Below are 20,688 nucleotides of genomic sequence, written 5' to 3' on the forward strand. Positions count from 1 at the left end.
ATATATATATATACATGTATGTATATTTCTATTCACATGGCTGGTGCACTCGATCGGGTAAACTAGAATTACATTCGAGTAATATACAGTACGATTTAATTACGTCAACAGAGAAAGCTTTCATTTCAGTTACGAATAGGGTACATTTAGTTTATTAAAAATGACCTGTGCATAAAAATGTCAGAAAATACTTCGAGTATAGTTAATTAGTCATAATTGGATTGGACAACCACTGGGTTGCCATCCATTAGAAAAAAATCTATATAATGAAGTCGAAACAATTACTGAACGTCCTAAATGTGACAAATTGTAATTAAAAATGTACAAAAAAAAATTAAAAAAAATGGCCTTTGTTGAAAGTCGTACTTACTAATCCATACTTTGATATAAGTTAAATTAACATTATTATGTTCAGAAAATCAATCATTCTAAGATCAATACATTTTTATGGCATACAGCAACGTCTAAGTGCTAAACTAAACTATAGCCATAAAAATAATAAAAAAATATTACTATGGAAACTATGGACAAAACGTTACTCGTATATGGACAAAATGACACAGTGGCCTTATTTACAAATATGCTAGTTTTAGTAACTGCATAACACGAAGAAAGCCATAATCAAAATCCGGTCAGATGTTGAGCGTCATTGCCATAGTCTTGTTGCAGTGATCAATTAAAATAGTCCAGTCATTTAAGCATAAATTAGGTAAGAATCTCGGAATTGGAGATACCCAGCTGTGAGTCTGTAAATACTTGTATATTGACACCCTAAAGTTGTCTCAAAACCTACATATGGTAGGGTGTCAATACTATATATGCAGAATTTGAAACAACTTTAGTATGTCAATATACAAGTATTTACAGACTTACATCTGGTTATCTCGAATTCTGAGGTGAACTTACTATAATGACTAGACTAAAACGTGTATTGCTCCTTCAAAAGTTAATTTTGAGGATGGTTTTGTCATATTTTCTTGAGAAAAAATCGATTTACTTAACAAATTTAGTACTAGTAAATTCAACCAATTATAAGAATAAGAGGTTTGATGGAATTTTGATTAATTATACATTTTTGTTTTCTTTTAGACTGACATATTCATACAAAGGACAAAAGGACATAGTACTATTTTTCGAAAACTACGAGTGCAGTTTATTTGAGACCAAAAAAAAGAAAATTGAATCTTGTCATCGTTGGCTTTTAAATATACTTGTTATATTTATACATCACACAAAATCATTTTATATTAGAATCTAAAAGCATATTCTTTGAAGAGATGCCTTTTTTCTCGACTTGACAAATTTAGTACAAGTAAATTTAACCAATTTATTTGCAATAATCAGAGGTTTAATGGTATTTTGATTAATTATACATTTTTGTTTTCTTAAAGACTGACATATTCATACAAAGGATAAAAGGACATAGTACTATTTTTAAACTACTGGGATAGTTCATTTGAGACCAGGAAAAAAGAAAATTGAATCTTGTTAAAGGTTGGCTTTGAAATATGCGATGTATATTTATACACTATACAAAAGCAAAATAAGCAAAACACAAAAATTTATATTAAAGTCTAAGAGAATCTTCTCTCAAAAGACGCTTTTTTTCTGAAGTGATGTCATACGTGAAAAAAAAATCGATTTACTTGACAAATCTAATTTATGCTTACATTTACACTGCTTATTTAAGACATTTTTCTATTATCTTTGATACATCTATTTTTAATCAGTAGAATCATATCTATTTAGTCGGTGTTTAAATAAATTGGATAAAGTTACCTATTTAGGCCTAATGCTGGTAATGAAATAGATGCGTGTTTCTAAAAAAGCAAAAAAAAAAAAACAAGTAAGGACATGAATATTGCTTGTTTGAAGCACACAAATTGAAACATTATATAACATAAATCATTACTAATTTTTTTTCCTAAAATAAATAAGTCAGTACATAGACCCATCTGCTCTGATCCTCATAACAGCTCCATATAAAAAAGAGACATGAACTCAAGTCGACAAAAACTATATGGGCAATTTTGAAATGTGGTGCTGAAGGCGATTAGAGAAAAAAAAGTGGACAAACAACTTACCAAATAAATGAATCATTAGAAAAGTGGCCAAAGAATGAAGTCTATTAAGCACGATCATTAAAAGTAAAGGAAACTGGAGCAGATCTATTTGGCAAAAAAAAATGCCTTCTGAAACTACAAGGAAGTGAAAGCCAAGAAACAAGATCAGGACCAGGATGTATGGAATGCATAAAAGCGTCAAAAAATGAAAAGGAAAAGCAACCATTGGTTTGTATCTAGCTTTTATTAGATGGCAACCCAACGATCGTTCTTACCTTTTGTGATACTAAGTTCTATATATAGTGCTAAAAGTACCCTCAAAGGCTATTTTAACTAGGAAATATCTTTAGGTCTACATTTTTAAATGAAAACTAGTTACACGACTGCTTGATATCAGGTTGTACGTGGCATAAAACTTGAAATATTGTGTATAGTATAGTTACTCAGCAACCTCATAAAATGGAACCTTTGGTTTATAGTAGCATTTGTAGATATCTTACACCAAGGACCTGCCTTCGGGCTACTACTATTTATTATTATTATAGAGACATCACCATTGGGTGTAATTAGATTGCATTAACAACCACCTCAGTGCATGAGTTCACTGCGTGCATAATTTAATTTTTATATAAATAATTCAATTACATCAAATTTAATATATTTTGGAGTACATCGATAATTCAGTATTACATTTTCAGACATCACCGTTGGTTGTAATTTCATTGTAACGAGTACTACAGCTGTGTTTATGTGATGCTATTCTGCAGCTATAATTGAAACTTCGGTTTGTTTATACTTCTCTGCTAAATATTGCGTAACATTTACTGTCAGACATGTACAATTTAATCAAATATATATCTGCTTTAGACACGATAATTAAGCACTTGGGTTTGAATTAAATAAAATTGCAATATTAATCTTTTAAATGACTGCTGTAGATATAATAGTTCAAAATCTTTTATAATGGAATGAGAAAATTTATGTGGAATTACAAGGAAACCCTTACGTGTACTCTTCTAGGAATTGGGTGAAACTTTGCATGGTGATAGAGTCGATAGTTAAACTGAATTCCATAAAATATTATAGGCCTAGGAGAAGTTGTTCAACTATAAATATTACTCTAGCGCGTAGCGTATTTTTCGCAAATTCAATTAATTTTTATATTGATAATATTTTGTGGGGTTCGGTTATACTATCAAATCTATAAAGAAAAATAGGTGTTTTTTACTTCTGCCTTAGATCTTTGTTCATTTCGCAATACGCATCGATATCAGTAGATCCTATTTAGTAATAGACCGAACTAGATAATCTGAACCAATTTATGGACACCGGTTTGCGTTAAATAGATCCGATTCCGTAGATTAGGAATAGATGCATCTAAGATAATAGGAAAATGGCTTATATAGGCCTAGGCCTATTTGCGTGCAGTATAATCACATGAATTAGATCTCTCAAGTATATCGATTGCTTCGGACATGTATTGACTCCAAAATTACAGGGTGGACCAAGAGATAATTATTTAAATTTTGAATATTTTATATAATATTTAAAAGAATTTCTTTTGTGGGATAACATAGTGAGAAAATCCTTGAAAATCATCTTGGGACCTGGAGTATATTGATTAATCGAGTAATCATTGTTCTTGGGAAACATCTCTCTAATGATCTTAGGGATTTGTTAGAAACCGGTGGCACCAGGCTTGATAATGATATAAAAATTACTTATTTATTTTTTTATCTCCGTAAGAAATTTACTTAGCCTAATCTAAATCTAATAACCACAACTCAAACGCCAAGTATTTTTTTAGGTTAAATCAATTTATTACTATACATACTCTCAAACATATTCATTACCAACTTATACTGTTAATGTTATTATTGTATGTTGTATTTTTTATTTGAACAACAGCCATAATTGTTCTATGAGCTGTTTTGTGAAGGATTTTTAATATCTAGCTTTTATTAGATGGCAACCCAATGGTTGTTCTTTTTATTTGTGATACTTCCAAAGTTTCAATTTATTAATTGGTGCAAAATATTAATATAAATCAGTAAAACATTTAAAAAAAATTCTATTGCTTTAAGAATATTAAATTTATAATTAATTTTGATTAATTTTATTGACTTACCTAATATATTAAGTTGGATTGTAGTAACACTTTCACAGTTGTCTTCTGGTGCAATAAATGTTCCTTCGCAAGTATATAAATCTTCATCAGAAATTTGTGTGGACGACAATCTTAATTCAGTCACATCGCCACCAGTATTGTGAACGATATTTAACCTGCAAAAAATAAAAAAATATTATTAATATATTAATAAATAAAACGTTGCTAAATTAAAGATATTGATTTTAATACACGGAATTTTAAAACATGGAGAATTCATATTTCGGATTATAAAAACAAGAAAAAGTACTTCTCATCCGAAGGTAGTTGAAATATAAGAGTTGTAAGTATTTATTATTTAGAAAAGTTGTCACATTATTTTGAAATTATTAATTAACTACGTCGAATATAGCTTTTTTGACAAAATAACGTCAATTATGTGATATTATGAATAGATATAGTTTGGTATGGCAAGCACGTCATGCCAAACCGTAGCCTGATTGAACAACAGCTGTAATTCAAACTTTATTTATTTTGCTAAATATTGTTTTGTAATTTTTTTTTAAATTTGCCTTAAGGCACGGTGCCATACACTACTAATTTAATATATAAATCTTTAAAAGTTATAGAGTTCACATCTTTGATTATAAAAACAAGAAAAAGGTAATATTCAATTATAATTAGTTTTTATCCAATCGTAGTTGAAATATGTTATTAGTTCTTTGTATTTAGTAATAAGTAATTTAGAAAAATTACTAATAATGTTATTTTAATATTATTAATTGAATGCTTCTAACATTAAGCTGTTTATGCCAAACCATATCCTGATTGAGAAATAATTTTAATATTTTTTTTATATGAAATTTTTAGAATTGTCAATCTAATTTTTGAGACAATGTTTTTTTTGATTACCTGAGGATAAATACTATAATAAAATACACATTTCAAATTAAAAGAAAAATAAAAAAAATGTAATTATGATTAGAAAGTTAATTTAATAAAATTTCCACATGAAGATAGTTCACTTGTATAAGTAAGTTTACTTGACTATAAAAAATTTACATTCAATTTATTAAAATAAGTCACTCTGGTTGATGTATTTTTATTAATATAATAAATTACTAATAATCATTAGTTTTGAATGACAAATAATATTATTTTGAAATTATTAATTGAATAGTCCGAACATAAGCTTTTTTTAGTTAAAAACGTCAATATCAGTTAAAACTGTCAAATCTATTTTTATTTGCCACATATTTGATATAATATAAAACATTGTATATGAAATCAATAGTAACAGTATATATAATTTTTGAAAGATGGGGTCAAAAACTTTACATTACACCCGTATAGTGTAAATTATATAATAAAAAATACGTATTTTTAAACTGCAAAAATGTATATTATGATTAGAAGATAGTTCACTTAAATAAGTAACTTTACTTATTGTTAGAAAAAATTACATTCAACTTATTAAAATAAGAAGTTACCTCTCCTGTTTGTATATATATATATATATATATATATATATATATATATATATATATATCTTGATATTGTTTGTTTTGACTTGTGGCTGAAAAACCTTATCATATATATATATATATATATATATATATATATATATATATATATATATATATAATTATAAGATTGTTACTGACGTTTTATCAATGTAATAATTTACTAATTATTATTAGTGTATATATTACTGCATAGTGTGATATTTCACATCAAAGATCAAAACGTAATTAGATTTATTCGATAATTAAATTTTGCCATGTACAAATTCATTAGGATAAATTACCTCTAAATGTCATTACAAGCGAAATCTATTATGGGCATTGTCGATTTTGCTAATTATATAATTAATTTGATTTTGACATAAACAGATGCAAAACAGATCCATCAAATATGTTTTTGTCCTGATTTCAATTGAGGCAAATTGTATGAAATATAAAATAATTTGATTGAATTTATATTTAAATAATAACAGTTAAAAATCTCTTCGAGTTTCAAAAAAAATGATGAATATTTTTTTCTACTCATTTTGGTATATGTTATAAAAATTAATGTAAAAATTATTACCATATCGATCTTTATAGATCAATTATCCATTCAGGTGCATAAACATTATTAATAAAAATATACACTTCTTCATGATATGTCTGTATGTTATAAGACCTTTGATTTTCTATTACCAAATTTGATTTTATAGGACTAAATCAATATAAATTCGCCCCTGACTTTGCCTTCCATCAATCCATTTTTTGGCTCCATTGACGACATTTTAGGGCACGATAATCCGATTAGATGTAATAAAAAGATCATCCATATTACCCTTTCTATTTAGAATAGAAAAGCTAACTAACCCATATCATTCCTTCTTAGTGCGGAAAATAACAACGGGTGCACCATGGAAGAAAATACAAAAAAGATAGGGGAGTTTAGGTGAAAAATTATCTACTTACTTTCCACTAAACATGACAGGAATTTTACTTGTTGAGAACATGATGAGAACAATTTTGACAAACAATTTTTATTTTGCTATTGTAAATATGTTCTTGGTATAAGTTTATGTTGATTTTGAATTTCTGATGTCAATACTTTATTTTTCAAATTTAAAATTTGATTTTTGCCAAACAGAAATATTTTATTGTGTTGTGATTCTAACGAATATTTAATATAATAATTAATTCAGTTTGAAACGTTTACATCAATTTGTTTCTTAATTGTTTTCCTGCAATAATTGATAATTTTGGTACTGCAGAATCAATGTAAAATATACAAAATGAAAATTATATATGAATCAGCAATAATTCTATCAGCTTGTTTATAGTTTTTGAATTAATTCAAAATATTTGGAAAGATCAAATCAATTCTAACACTATTTAATATAAGACATTAAAATTGTGTCAGAAGTACATATATTAGTATTGATTATTTTTGACTGTATTTTTACAACTAGTTTTGACTTGCTGTATTTTTATCATAATTTCTTTCCATAAGTTTTGAAAATTTATTATATTACTTTTATATTTATATTTTGTAATTTTGTCCACTAAATATGAGTCAATTGGAACTCAAAACGTAAGTTTTTTTAAATTTTTTTGATTATAATATAGTTTTGTGTTTGATATCTGAATGAATGTAAAAAGCCTTTTAATCATAGATATTTCAACATATGAAAAGTAACACGTCGAGAAATATATTGATAAAAATATAATAAATATTTGTATAATTTTCAATAATGACAAATATTTTAATTAATCACCAAAGAAGTTTGAATGCGATTAAGTTGCGTAAATAATTACTTTATTAACTTAATTTTGCTGACACAATATTGTCTTGGTTATATAAAATTTTTAATAAAAATAAAAATATTCAGTTTTAAAATTTGACACAAAATTTCTAGAATATGTTTAATTGTTTAGTACATTTGAAGTTAAGATTGATGCATATAAAACTCATACAAATTGAAGTAAAGGTAATAATTGTCAGTAAAATTAAATATAAAAATTATATTAATAACTAATCGATGACTACATCAGTACTAAAATATAAAACTAGAATAAAAACCAATTTGATCTTTGAAACGGGCATAAAATACTGAACTCTGATTTTATACAAAAATAACTAAAACTTAAAAATTTAAACTCATAAAGAAGAGAAAGCTGTAACTTTTTCAAATAAAAAAAGTGAGTGTAAACTTCCAATTATAAATTCAAATTTTTAAGCACAAGTCTCAAAAGCAAAATGTCGTTTAAACATCACACTCATACAAAAAAATAAAAATATTATAAATAAATAATAAAACACATTATAAAATAGCGGACATAAACCAAAATTACTTTCTTTCATATTTAAAAATAGATACTATATTTTTATACAATTTTTTTTTTCCAAATATGATATGCATTCATTCTTGTTTTAATCGTGACCGGTCTCCCCTAAATTACAACTCGGATAATTCTAGATAATAGTTTCAGAAAAATGCATAGTGCCTACTATTTTTTTAAGCTTATGGACCGATTCTGCCACACAACAGACAAATGTTATGGGAAGGCTATGTTATAAAGAACTTTCCATACCAAATTTGAGAAAAGCCACGTGGTTGCTGTGCAGTCACGCGTTTTCCTCAGGTTATCAGATAGAAAACCTAACCTAAAAACCGCACAAATGTCAAAAAAACGATATTAGATAACAGGGTCTTTCTGACTCAGCTTCATAACATACGAGTAACGTTGCAGTTTATGTATAAAACGCCTGAAAAGAATAGCAAATACATGACATTTTGATAGTATTCATTGTGATTAGTAGCATAATGTATGCAAGTTGAAGAGTAGCATGACCTTGCCATAACATTGGTCTGTTGTGCGGCAGAATAGGCTCATTAATTTATCCACTAAACTTACAGTGTCTACTAAGTGGCTAGTTTTTTAAACATAAAATGCTCTTGCTAAGAGGATTCTTGCACTACGCTAAGAAATCATAAATAGCCTCTCCTAAATTAATACTTGGATCATTCTAAAACAATAGTAGTGTAGTGTTGGCTAAATTGTAAACTATTGTTTTTCAAATAATTTGATTATACAATGAACTATCATGCACTGTACCTACATTGTTCGTGTTGAATTTTTTCATTAAACTTCTGTACATTAAATTAACTTAATCATTATTCATAAGAAATTATTTAATAAGTAAATAGTTAAAATAATTAACAATAAAATATTGTGAATTTTATATCGAATGGAAAAACAACTACTGAGTTGTTTTGTTTCTAACATGCCCTTGTAGTGTACAATGTCCTTTTTTGGCCGACTATTGTAAATTCATCAAATTTATTGAATGTTCATTACTGTACAGTTGTAAATGAAAGAGATAATAAAAAAAAGATTCTACTAGTCTCCTCTAATTTCCAATTGGCTTATTCTAACAAAATAGTAGTGTTAGCTTAACAATTAAACTCAAACCGTCTACAAATTTTTTTAAGCCTAAACTAACTTAGAGGTACTACTTCTAAGAGGTAGCAATACTGCGTCAATGCTGACGTTGACCGTTTCCCTTAACCGTGACCGGTCTCCCCTAAATTACCACTCGGATAATTCCAACACAATAATAGTGTTAGTTTTGTGTAGTGAATTCGTATAGTGGTTGTGTATCTGTGCGTTATCAGAGGGATAATCCTGATTAATGCCGAACGCGAAAATACTATAAATCCACCCGCAGGTCATTAATAACGCAGACCGCGGCCGGCGGCGGCGCTGCCATCGTACTTAGGACTAAATGATCCGACAATGGCGTTTTGTTACATTAAATTGCATTGAAATTAACTTACTTCGAAATCTTTTGGAAGAAGAATAGAATAAAGCTCTACATTGGATACTAAATATAATTTATGCCTATTGAGAAGAATCTGAAATTTATATCAACATAATGACTATGAAGTCATTGTCTGATGCCAAAATAATACATTGGAGAAGTGACAGAATTTTGAGTATTGATGAGTATATACATCAAGCGTATAAAACAGGAATACCATTTGCTAATTAAATTGAAATTTCTGAAAAAAATCGTCATGTTGTTTAAAAAATTTTGAGGCTATGTCTTTATAAAGTAAGTAGTTGCATGAAATTCTCAAAATATGGAAATAATGCACTTGGTTAATAGGGATTAAGATTTAGTTATTTAAATAAGTTTTTCTATTATTATTATATTGACATAAGTATTCCAGTTATTCATAAGTGAGTCGTATTAAACGGGTAGTACTACCCCAAGACAGGTGCGTAAGATAAGTTAAACTGCAAGTCGATTCAAGGAAAAATGGTGAGAGAGATTTCACATTGCTAAGTAAATGTTATTTCACAAACTAGACTATTTTTATTTGTATTTGAACTATATTTTCAAGTAAAAATGGACACTGCTACTGCACGATGTCAGGTTGTCCAGAATGAGGCTTGAGTTTAACCGTGAGTTTAACCATTACACTATACAACATCCGTATTAGTGAATATTATTTCATCATAACTTAATACTACAAGTGTTAATAAAAAAAAGTGCGCGTAAGGTTCACTCGCAATTGAAGTAAAACTTTTTTGCTACTGAACAATATAGCATTTAAGTAAAAATAAATACATCATATAACAATTTTGAATAATGTATATTAGTAATATGATAACACTCGTGATATACACATTTATTAGTGTCAACCTTTATACACATTTATATAATAATAAATTATAAATTATATATTTGGAATAGCATTAAAAATATGTTAATTCGTTAAAAACAATAATGTAATTAAAGTCATACTTCAAATATGACATGATCGGTTTGTCATTGTAATTAGCAATTAGAAATAAACCTTTATTAAAGAAATGAAGTAATTGCTGATTAATAAATTCTATAATATTTGTTCACACAGTGGATTATGATAAACAACGCCTAAACAAATATTGTTTTCGCAACTTCACTCATCATGTAATTGTGTTTGAAAAACTTCATGTAATTAAAATCAATATACATTCATTGATTGCTTGTATTTGTTTTACTTTTTCGCTGGCTATGTAATCTCATTCTTTGAACAGCTGTAATATCTATCTTGCCTAAAAAAATATTTTCGATTTTGATAACTTCAATGATTTATAGAAACTACGAATAATATAGAAATAATTTATAAATCAATAAACTTACTAATCATTATACTTATTAATCAATATTTTCAAGGAACAGCGTAAAATATTCTTCTGATTCAGGCATTTTTCATTAAATCAAGGTTTGTACTACGATGTAACTTTAAAATGTTTATTTATCAATACCGATTTCCTGGTCGATATCGGTACGCATACAACGTTGATGCCTGTACGCATACAACGACAGATCTCTAATCAAATACGCGACGACTAATTTCAATACGACCCGCATAGAAATGATCATTGAGAGCGAATGACGAACCATGGGCACGATTCTTATCTTATCTTATCTGCCGTAACGCATTTCCGTTGCATTTGTACGGATTTACATCCTAGTTGCGCTTAAAAAAGTTTTACTTCAAAAATATAGTAGTTTATACCTTTTTCCGTACGATTTCTGCATGAATTTGTAATCTATTTCTATAAAACATATAGTTCTTTGATCACCATAAATAAATTAAACAGACTTCGATTACACCTAATAAAAAATTACGCTCGCCATTTCCATCATGATCTTCTCGCGAACGAAAACATTCGCGAGAAGTTCGATCGAAATTTCAGCTCGTTTTTAAAAAAATAAGACATTCGAAGAGAAACTTACTTCTGGGAATAGAAGTGGAGGAAAATAAAAAGATTTGTTCGTTGTTCTTCGAAGCATAACATTTCCTAATGTATCACTTATTGGACTTGCTAAGACCCGACGCCGAGTTTTACCACAGATAATACTGGGGAAATAGACAGGTGGCTGGAGAAAGGAAGGTACTAGTAAACAAATTTATTAGTTTTTAATTTTTTTGACAAGCGATAGTATTATATAGTGCCTACTGTATGAGCAAAAAATAAAGATTATATTAGAACCTAGCTGTAAAAATGCACAATTGTTACAGTCAGCCTATCCAGTTTTCTTGTCTTCCAGTCCATCTGTCTGTATGACCATCTGTTTGAAATGTGTGAAAAACCATGGACATAAAATATTGAAATGACTAGTGGTGTATGGCATCGTGCCTTAAGGCAAATTGCTGGAACTTTACATACTAAAAATTATTTTTTAAAAAAAGATAAATTTTTTTGTTAAACTTAAAAAAAAAATAGATTTTTGAGAAATTTTAAAATTGACTTTTTTGAAAAAAAAAGTTTTTGAAAAAAAAATTATATTTTGCAATATTTTGGAAATTGTGATCTTTTTTCCAAAGCCGTCGCGCTTCTTTCCTTGCATGGAGACGAAATACCTGTTTGTCAGTCAACTATTTTACCGGTCTATTAATTTACTTGTCCACCAACATATTAGTCAACCTGTTTATTAGTCCACCAATTTACCATTTCAACTATTTACCCTCTCAACTATTCACCTTCTCAACTATTTACCTGTCTACTAAATTTACTTGTCCACTAAAGTTACCTGCCTACTAAATTTACCTGTCTGCTAAAGATACCTGTCTATTAATTTGCCTGACTACCAATTTACTTGTCTACCAATTTACCTGTCTACCAATTTAAGTGTCTACCAATTTACCTGCCTACCAATTTACCGATTTACCAATTTACCTGTCACCCCGTTTTACATGTCTACCAATTAACCTGTCAATTTTTTTATTTGTCTACATAATCTAGAAAACTGATATAAAGAATTAAATGATATTTTATTAAATTTTTCATATTGTTTTTTTTTATTTATAAGTTATTATCCTAAGAGCTATAATGATTACCTCTACATACAAAATATAACAATATTTTAAAATTTGATATTTAAAATATCTACTAAAGCTCTTCTACTAAAAAAAAAAGAGTGCGCATAAGGATCACACGCGATTGAAGTAAAACTTTAAATATTGTATGAGTAGGCAATTAAGATAAAAATAAAAAAACATCATATTTGAATTTTAAAAATCATTTATTAATAATCACATAACATCAATAACACAGTTTAAAACAACAGCGATAGATTAATTGCTATCATATTTCATATATGATATAATAAGTTTATGATAACTAAAATTTTGCTTTGTAAACTATGTACATTTCTGGAGAAAACTGCATCAATAGTCGTGCCATATCTTGTGGTTGATTCAAATGGAGAATTATTCATTGTTAAATTAAATTTATTATTTAAAAAATCAATTAATGGTTGAGATTCTTCTGAACGAAAATTGACATTGAAATCTCCAGCAAGAATCAATGGTATCTCGTTGTGATTAGTGTTTAAAAGTTTTGCACCCTCATTACAAAAATAAAGTAACTGCTGATGTTCAATTCAATAATATTTGATATGTTTTTATTGGGAGAAATTTAAAGGACGACTATAATCAATGTTTGATTCTGTGTGTTCACACAGCGGACAACTGCAATATACTTGTGTAATTTCATTAAGAATATCCAGTAATATCGTTGGCGCAAGAAACTGCATAGGAGTCGCATTATGAAGAGTATCTGAACATGAATGATAGACATTAGACAGCTACACCACCTGCTCTTGAGTCCGATCGTTTGTATTGAGTAACGCAGTAATAGTTCTGAATATCAATTCGTTCTTCATTATTAATCCAAGTTTCCGAAAATAACAAAAACGTACAACGTTGTAGCACTTTATCTTGCAGATCAGGCAAATGAGCTCGTAAACTTTGGCAGTTAAACGAAAACAATGAAATGTCGTTCAAACTTATTATCTCACTCAATTTTTCTTCTTGTGTTATTAATCTATAAGTTGAAAGTCTTTGGAATTCAGTTTGTAAGTCCACTAATCCTGCTGGCCGTTTTCTTCCATGATAAAATTTTTTGTCGTTGTTTTTAGAAATGATGAACAATCCATTAATGCTGGTAACTCGTGATAATGCAACATATAGAAGCTGTTGATTATGTGTTTTATTGTATTCATATACAATTTCATCAAAAGTAACACCTTGTGATTTGTGTATTGTGAGTGCACAAGCAGACACTAAAGGAAAATGATTTCTTTTGGCAAATATGGTTTTATTTCTATTCATTGGAATAGATGAAGATCTCCTGAGAATCGGCACAGCTGCCCTACTGATATTAAGAGTTTGAATATGATGTGAAGCTTTCTTCCTAATTTTGTTACTTATCTTACCAGGAAATTCAAACCATAAACGTAGAAGTTCATCATTATCGCCACGTTCTATGTACACTAATTTTCCTACACAACCATTAGCTAAGCCATCACTTACATCAATATTAGTTATTATGTAAAATTTATTCAGAACTAAAATTATTCAGAACTAAAATTATTCAGAACTAAAATTATTTCATACGGCAAACCCCCGGTATCAATAACCGATTTTTGTGAAACTGCTGACGAATGTATTATTGTTGATCTGTCGCATGGCAACCTACATAAATATCCGTGGCAGTAGATATTATTTTGTCTTCAACGAGATTCAGTATAAATTTATTATATTCCATGACACATTTATTCTCTAAGAAATGTCTTATTCCATGAGGACATAATACAGCTACCTCTTCTTTTGTAAAAAAACGTGATTCAATTAATGCAAGTTCATATAGGGTTTAGCGGGTTTAGCGCTCGACTTACGCATGACATGACGGGAGTGGATACTAGCGACATCAGCGCTTACGGCGTCGTAGTGTTCAACTGCACGTTGGCGTTTTCGTTGCATTTGTACGGATTTACACCCGTGTAGCCTAAAGAAATTTTTACACCCATATCGCGCCTAAAGAAGTTTTACTTCAAAAACTGAAAAACCCATTACAAATAACAAACGTCTTGGGCAAAACTTTAAATTAAAACGCACAGAATGAATAAAATATATTTAAAGAGCATATTTTACCACATTTTGGAAATATCTATTCATATTGACATTTTAATTAGAATAAAGTTTGATTAAAAATTAAATTATGAAAATTGAAGTCATGTATTTCATCATTCGCAAATAAGATACTTAGAACTGAGGAATTACTTATAATTTGCACCATCTGGAAATTGATTAAATGCTTATAAAATTATATTGTACTAAATTTGCAATAAGATGCTCATTAGCTTCAGAATAATATTAAAACTATTTTGTGGTATGGCACCAAACAATTTTCATGAATTACGCATATGTTTTTTTATATATTGGTACATATTGCAGTTACATACATCAGTTATATATGAAAAATGTTAGATATCTTCATTGTGGAAAACGTTTCATCGTAACAAGTTTATGATGATGATATAAAATTACATGTGGAAAGGTTTGGTTCAATAATGAGTTTCTTCTGATATGTATTTGATGCATGGCATTTATAGTTACAATTATAATAAAGAATATATCTTTTAGATATAATTTTAAAATAATTAATGTATAATGAATATGAATATATAAATCAATTCTGGGTTATAAGAAAATCCTTCCTTCACTGATAATTTCTTTGCCTAACCGAAATGATTCCTCGTCTACAATTTCTATATCTCTCCAAATGGATCGTCATCAAACAAATTCGCCATTGTTTGCAGTTGATGTACGATTTCCAAGGCCATTTCGAGTTTCTTCATCATCTATTTTGCGAATAATAATAATGATAATAGAATCTTGATACAATAGAAGAACAAAGCCGAGAGAACATTATCAGATAGATTTGATATCGGCTGCGAGGTTAGTTAGTTTGTCATAAATAGAGCTCAGGCTTTATTTCATTGTTTCAGAATGGATGAGGATGAGGATTTATCTCGTAGGAATATGGATGAGGAAAGTTTTGTTTCTTATTGTGCGGAAATGGGTTTTTGTGCAAGGTCTTTCATTCGCGCGAATTATTGAGTAGATCATATAAATTGTCCTTAGATTACTTACAGATAACTGCAAGGTTACTTGATGGTAATATAATTCGAATAGAACGTTTTTGAAGTAAAATTTATTTGATATGTGCAGGTATAACTCTAGATAGAAAAAAGCCTTTTGATATTTCACCATATCTAATTTTATAAGCGTATTTTTTACTCTCTAGCTGTGCTATAATGAACAACCTAAGGGATTATTTTAATAATTTCAATTTCGATTTTTGGGCGATTACAATAATCTACCCTACGAGAACTTAATAAATATATCGAAAATAAACCAAATGTTCACAGTTTGATTAAAGCTGTTTTTAAAATATCACTAGTTGGTATTGGTATTTTACCTTGAGGCAAGTTATATGAACTTCCCGAAATGTGTAAATAATCGACTTAATCAATGAAAAATGAATTAATTTATGAGCGATTGTAAGTATTCCGAGTGTATTTATTACACATCATTGCAAACGACCAAACGAACACGTTAACTCGGAGTATTTTCTAAAAGCAAATTTTCAAAAATCAATAATTTTATAATTGAACCAGTTTCCGTAGGACTTTAATGGTTTACTATGTTTAAGACCAAGTTCACTATCGTTATACCAACTAAATCATCTAATTTTATTTTTAACAAACGTCAAAAAAACTAGTCATTTTCTCAAACCTTGGTGAATTTTTAAAATTAAATTACTTGTCGTAAGGGCGTAATATTTCAGTAAGTTCTATAAGACCATGATATATATCGCCAAAAAAAGTTCCATAAAATTCGGCTTAAATTTTTTAACAGTTAATTACAAGAAAACGGCTCGGTAGATTTTCACCTAAAACTGATCAGTATCATTCCCAACTAATATCTTTCGAATAGTTTTTGAATCGGTTCAGTAGTATGAGCTTAAATGTGGACAAAAAGTTTAACACTTTTTTTTCAAATTACAAAGAAACGGCTCCGCCGATCGTCGCACAAAACTGAGAAACGATAATCCTCATCGAGATACATCAAATGCTTTTTAAATATCTGAAATCGGTTCAGGCGTTTTTGAGCAAACGTCGATGAAAGTTCTAATTTTGACAAATGCCAAAAAGACCATACTATTTTTTGCAAACTTTGATACATTTTTAAAGCTAAACCAGTTGTTGTAGGACCGTAATATTTTAGTATGATCTAGAAGAATATAGTATCTACCGTCAAAAAAATAATCATAAAAATCATCGATTATTTTTTTTTAAACTTTATTACAAGAAAACGGCTTGGCCGATCTCTACCAGAAACTAATCAGCACGATTCACAACCAATATCTTTCGAACGGTTTTTGAATTTTCAAAATCGATTCAGAATTGCGGGCTAAAACGTAGACGAAAAATTTTTCACTTTTCTGTGATTTATAAAGAAACGGCTTGGCCGATCGTCGCACAAAACTGACAAACAATAGTCCTCATCGAGATATATCGAGTGGTTTTTAAATTTTTGAAATCGGTCCAGCCGTTTTCGAGAAAACGTCGATTTACGGCAAAAAATCTGTTCACACACACACACACATACTTTTTCCAAATTTGGTCTCATTAGATTCAGAATGGCTTGAAACGTCGAGAAAACATAAAATTAGCGATTCGGATTTTTTGATGAAAACATAAACTTCTCCTTCGGGAAGTTAATAATTTTCAAACCATACTGGATCAAAATATTTTTCTCATGATAATAAAAATCTTGTACTGGGGAATGCAATATCTTTAAAAAATTCAATACCGGTATTTTTGCTTTAAAAACCGGTGAAATACGATTTACATTACGTTATTCCTACAGATTTTACAAAGAAAGAGTTTTATGTTTTTATGTTTCATGCTCATTATCTTAGATAATTCCCTGAGTTAACTCTCCTCTACAAATATTCGGCTTACATAAAACTCCACTCAAATCCCCTCATAATCTATAATATGATAAAAAATTTATTTTTTCGGATTGAAAATTTCATACATTAGTATAGATTTCCATTCGTTATGTTCTTACTTTCAAAATGCAAGGACAATATGTGAGTGTGACTACAATTCTCTTAGCACTATTAATACTGTTAATTAGAAATTACGTATATGAATTGATATTCAGATTTAGTACACTAAACAAGACACTACAATAATTTTTTTGACCGTGTATCATTTATATACATATATATAAGGTTGTCAAATATCTCCCTTCCGCCTTTTTGTATTATAAACCAAGAGCAAAAAAGCGGAAGGGAGATATTTGACAACCTAATACTTCATAATGAACACACACGATCTTTCTATAACAAAACTAGTTATTCGATTCAGAATGGCTTGAAACGTCGAGAAAACATGAAATTAGCGAATCGGATTTTTTGATGAAAACATAAATTTCTTCTTCGGGAAGTTAATAATTTTATGTGGAAGTCATTATCTTCTTAATTTTCCTGGTTTATTTTAATTCACCTGAGTAAACTCTCTTCTACCATAAACTCCACTCAAGTCAATTTCCCTCACCTCAACTCCTTTCCCAGACTGTTTATTAAGACACCTGAAAACGGTTTATCAAGCGACTCGGCGGGGCTCTCCTGGTGGGTAATACGTCGTCCTTACTATCATGTGAGCGACAAGAGAGCTACAAGAGCGTCGCTAAGTGCAGTGCCCGGTTCGAATCCCCCCAGGACCTCATTTCTGCCGGAGGACTAAAATAGGAGGACCGAGCGACGTGATTGTGTTAAGGATTGAGAGCTCTCGTCCTCAAGTCACAAGAGATCGGTTTTGATGGGGGCTATTTTGGGCTTGGTCGTGTGTGAATCTATTAAAATTTGGTCGGGGATGCAGATAGATATGCACGGTAATTGATGGTAATAGATGGCGAGCTTGTACAGGGTGTCACAGAACTCAACGTCAACTTCTACGTGGATAGCTCACTTAATAGCGTGTTCGACCCCCATGACAGGGATCTTTGGATCGAATCTTGTCATTGAATTAGAATTTATGAAAAAAATATGTCTAGTTAATTTGAAATTAAATAGTATTAGATTTGGTAAGTAGAATTTGAATAAAAACTAATGCGGTGCATGGCATCGTGCCTTAAGGCAAATTGATGGAACTTCGCGTACCGCAATTGAAAATCTTGGTACACAACCCAAAAAAAATACACAAAATTCGTACATAGCATGAAAATCTCTATAAAATATCTGATAATTTGATGTGCATAACATGTAGTATATTTATCTCATCTGTATATATGTGGGAATCAAGTTAGCTAGGAGTGAGTTTGATAGAAACAAATATGACTATGACATTTTGTAAAGTTTTATAATTAACGAAATATATATATAGTCCAATAAACTTTTTTGACCGCCAAATGATTGATAGTCCATAACCGCTGGACCTGCCTTCCCAAAAATTTAATCAGTTCTTCATCTTCTCAATACAAGTAAAATATTGTATAAATAATTGAATAATTAAAATCGGACGCTCCGTTCTCTTCAAAACTGAGTTACCAATTTTGGCTCTTTTTGCCCAGTATCTTCAGAACGGCTAGACCTGCCTTGGCTAAAAACTAATCAGCACGTATCTATGTTTTTTGAGATTTTAAACTTATTATAAAATTTTGTTCTTTATTTTTTTATAAATCTTTAAAAATAATTAGCACTTATTCCGGACAGTCAAGAGATAAAAGATCCAAATCCGGGACAAATATTGCTTTTAGAAAAACTCAGGACTCGAGGTGAAAATCCGGGACTATCTTGACAAAACCGGGACGTATGGTCACCTTAATTAATAGATGTGTTTTTATGTCGTTTTATTGTATAAACAAGTGCCAAAATATTATCTCGACTTTACATCGTGTTTCAATAAACAAAATCGGACAAATAAATAATGATGTTTTTTTCACTTATGTAAAAATGATTCTGTATCATAAATACTTAGAATCAACAAAAAAAGCTTTACATGTTAAAATCTTTCTGTTGTATAAACAAGTGTCAAACTATTATCTCGATTCGCAATTAAAGTGAATAATAATTTCTTCCAAAGAACTTCATATCGTGTATCAATTAAAATTAAATAATGGTGTTTTTTTCTTTTATGCAAAAAATATTCTATATCATAAATACTCACAATCAACAAAATATAGCTTCACATGTTAAGATCCTTCTGTTGTAAAAGTAAATGTCAAAATATTATCTCGACTCGTAGTTGAACTGAATATTTATTACTTTCATAGATCTTTATATCGCGTTTCAATAAAGAAAATCGGACAAATAAACAATGATGTAAATGAAGATGTCTTATGTAAAATATATTGTACATTATAAACACTTAAAATTAACAAAATAACGCTTTTAGCATCGATACATTGCTGCATAAAAATTAATAAATACATAAGAATACGTATAAAAATCTTTACTAACATGTAGTATATTTATCTCATCTGTATATATGTGGGAATCAAGTTAGCTAGGAGTGAGTTTGATAGAAACAAATATGACTATGACATTTTGTAAAGTTTTATAATTAACGAAATATAATATATAGTTTTATACATGGAAATATGAGGATGCTTCTATTCTAATTCAACACCTGCTATTATATTTTTAAAATTTTCAGAACTTTTTCCAAGCCACAAAATACACCATATATAAAGTATCAATATCGTATAGTATTATTATTATTATTATTCATTAGTATTCATTATCAAATATAGTATCATAAGTTATATAAATAGTATATTTACCACTGGGTAGCATTTTAATAATTGTTCAGCGAAATTTTTTCTAATACTTCATTAAATGAACTGAATATGTTAGTCAATTTAATTATCACTTTATTACATTTAGAGATGCACGTTAATTATTATATTACAATATATTTGGGGTATATTTAACTTTTGGTCTCATATTCTACACAGTCATATGCAAGTTACGATTATAGATATAATGATTTATACTATTATATATATATATATATATATATATATATATATATCTATATATATACATCAGAAACTAATCGCCTGTAAAGATTAATTATACTTGATAACTTCCTTATATT

General features: G+C 28.9%; 1 protein-coding gene across 1 annotated transcript in view; it reads right to left on the minus strand.

Moving 5' to 3' along the window:
- Window positions 1–20,688, minus strand: part of LOC113389405 — a gene marked incomplete in the record, with an annotated part of 586,125 nt that overhangs the window by 242,946 nt on the left and 322,491 nt on the right. Inside the window, 1 exon segment of the mRNA XM_026626441.1 lies at window positions 4,192–4,346. Coding sequence (XP_026482226.1) covers window positions 4,192–4,346 — 155 coding nt within the window.

The sequence above is a fragment of the Ctenocephalides felis genome, unplaced genomic scaffold (assembly GCF_003426905.1).
Source record: "Ctenocephalides felis isolate EL2017-DRISC unplaced genomic scaffold, ASM342690v1 CF-g0.4_SCAFFOLD_03573, whole genome shotgun sequence".
Lineage (NCBI taxonomy): Eukaryota > Metazoa > Arthropoda > Insecta > Siphonaptera > Pulicidae > Ctenocephalides > Ctenocephalides felis.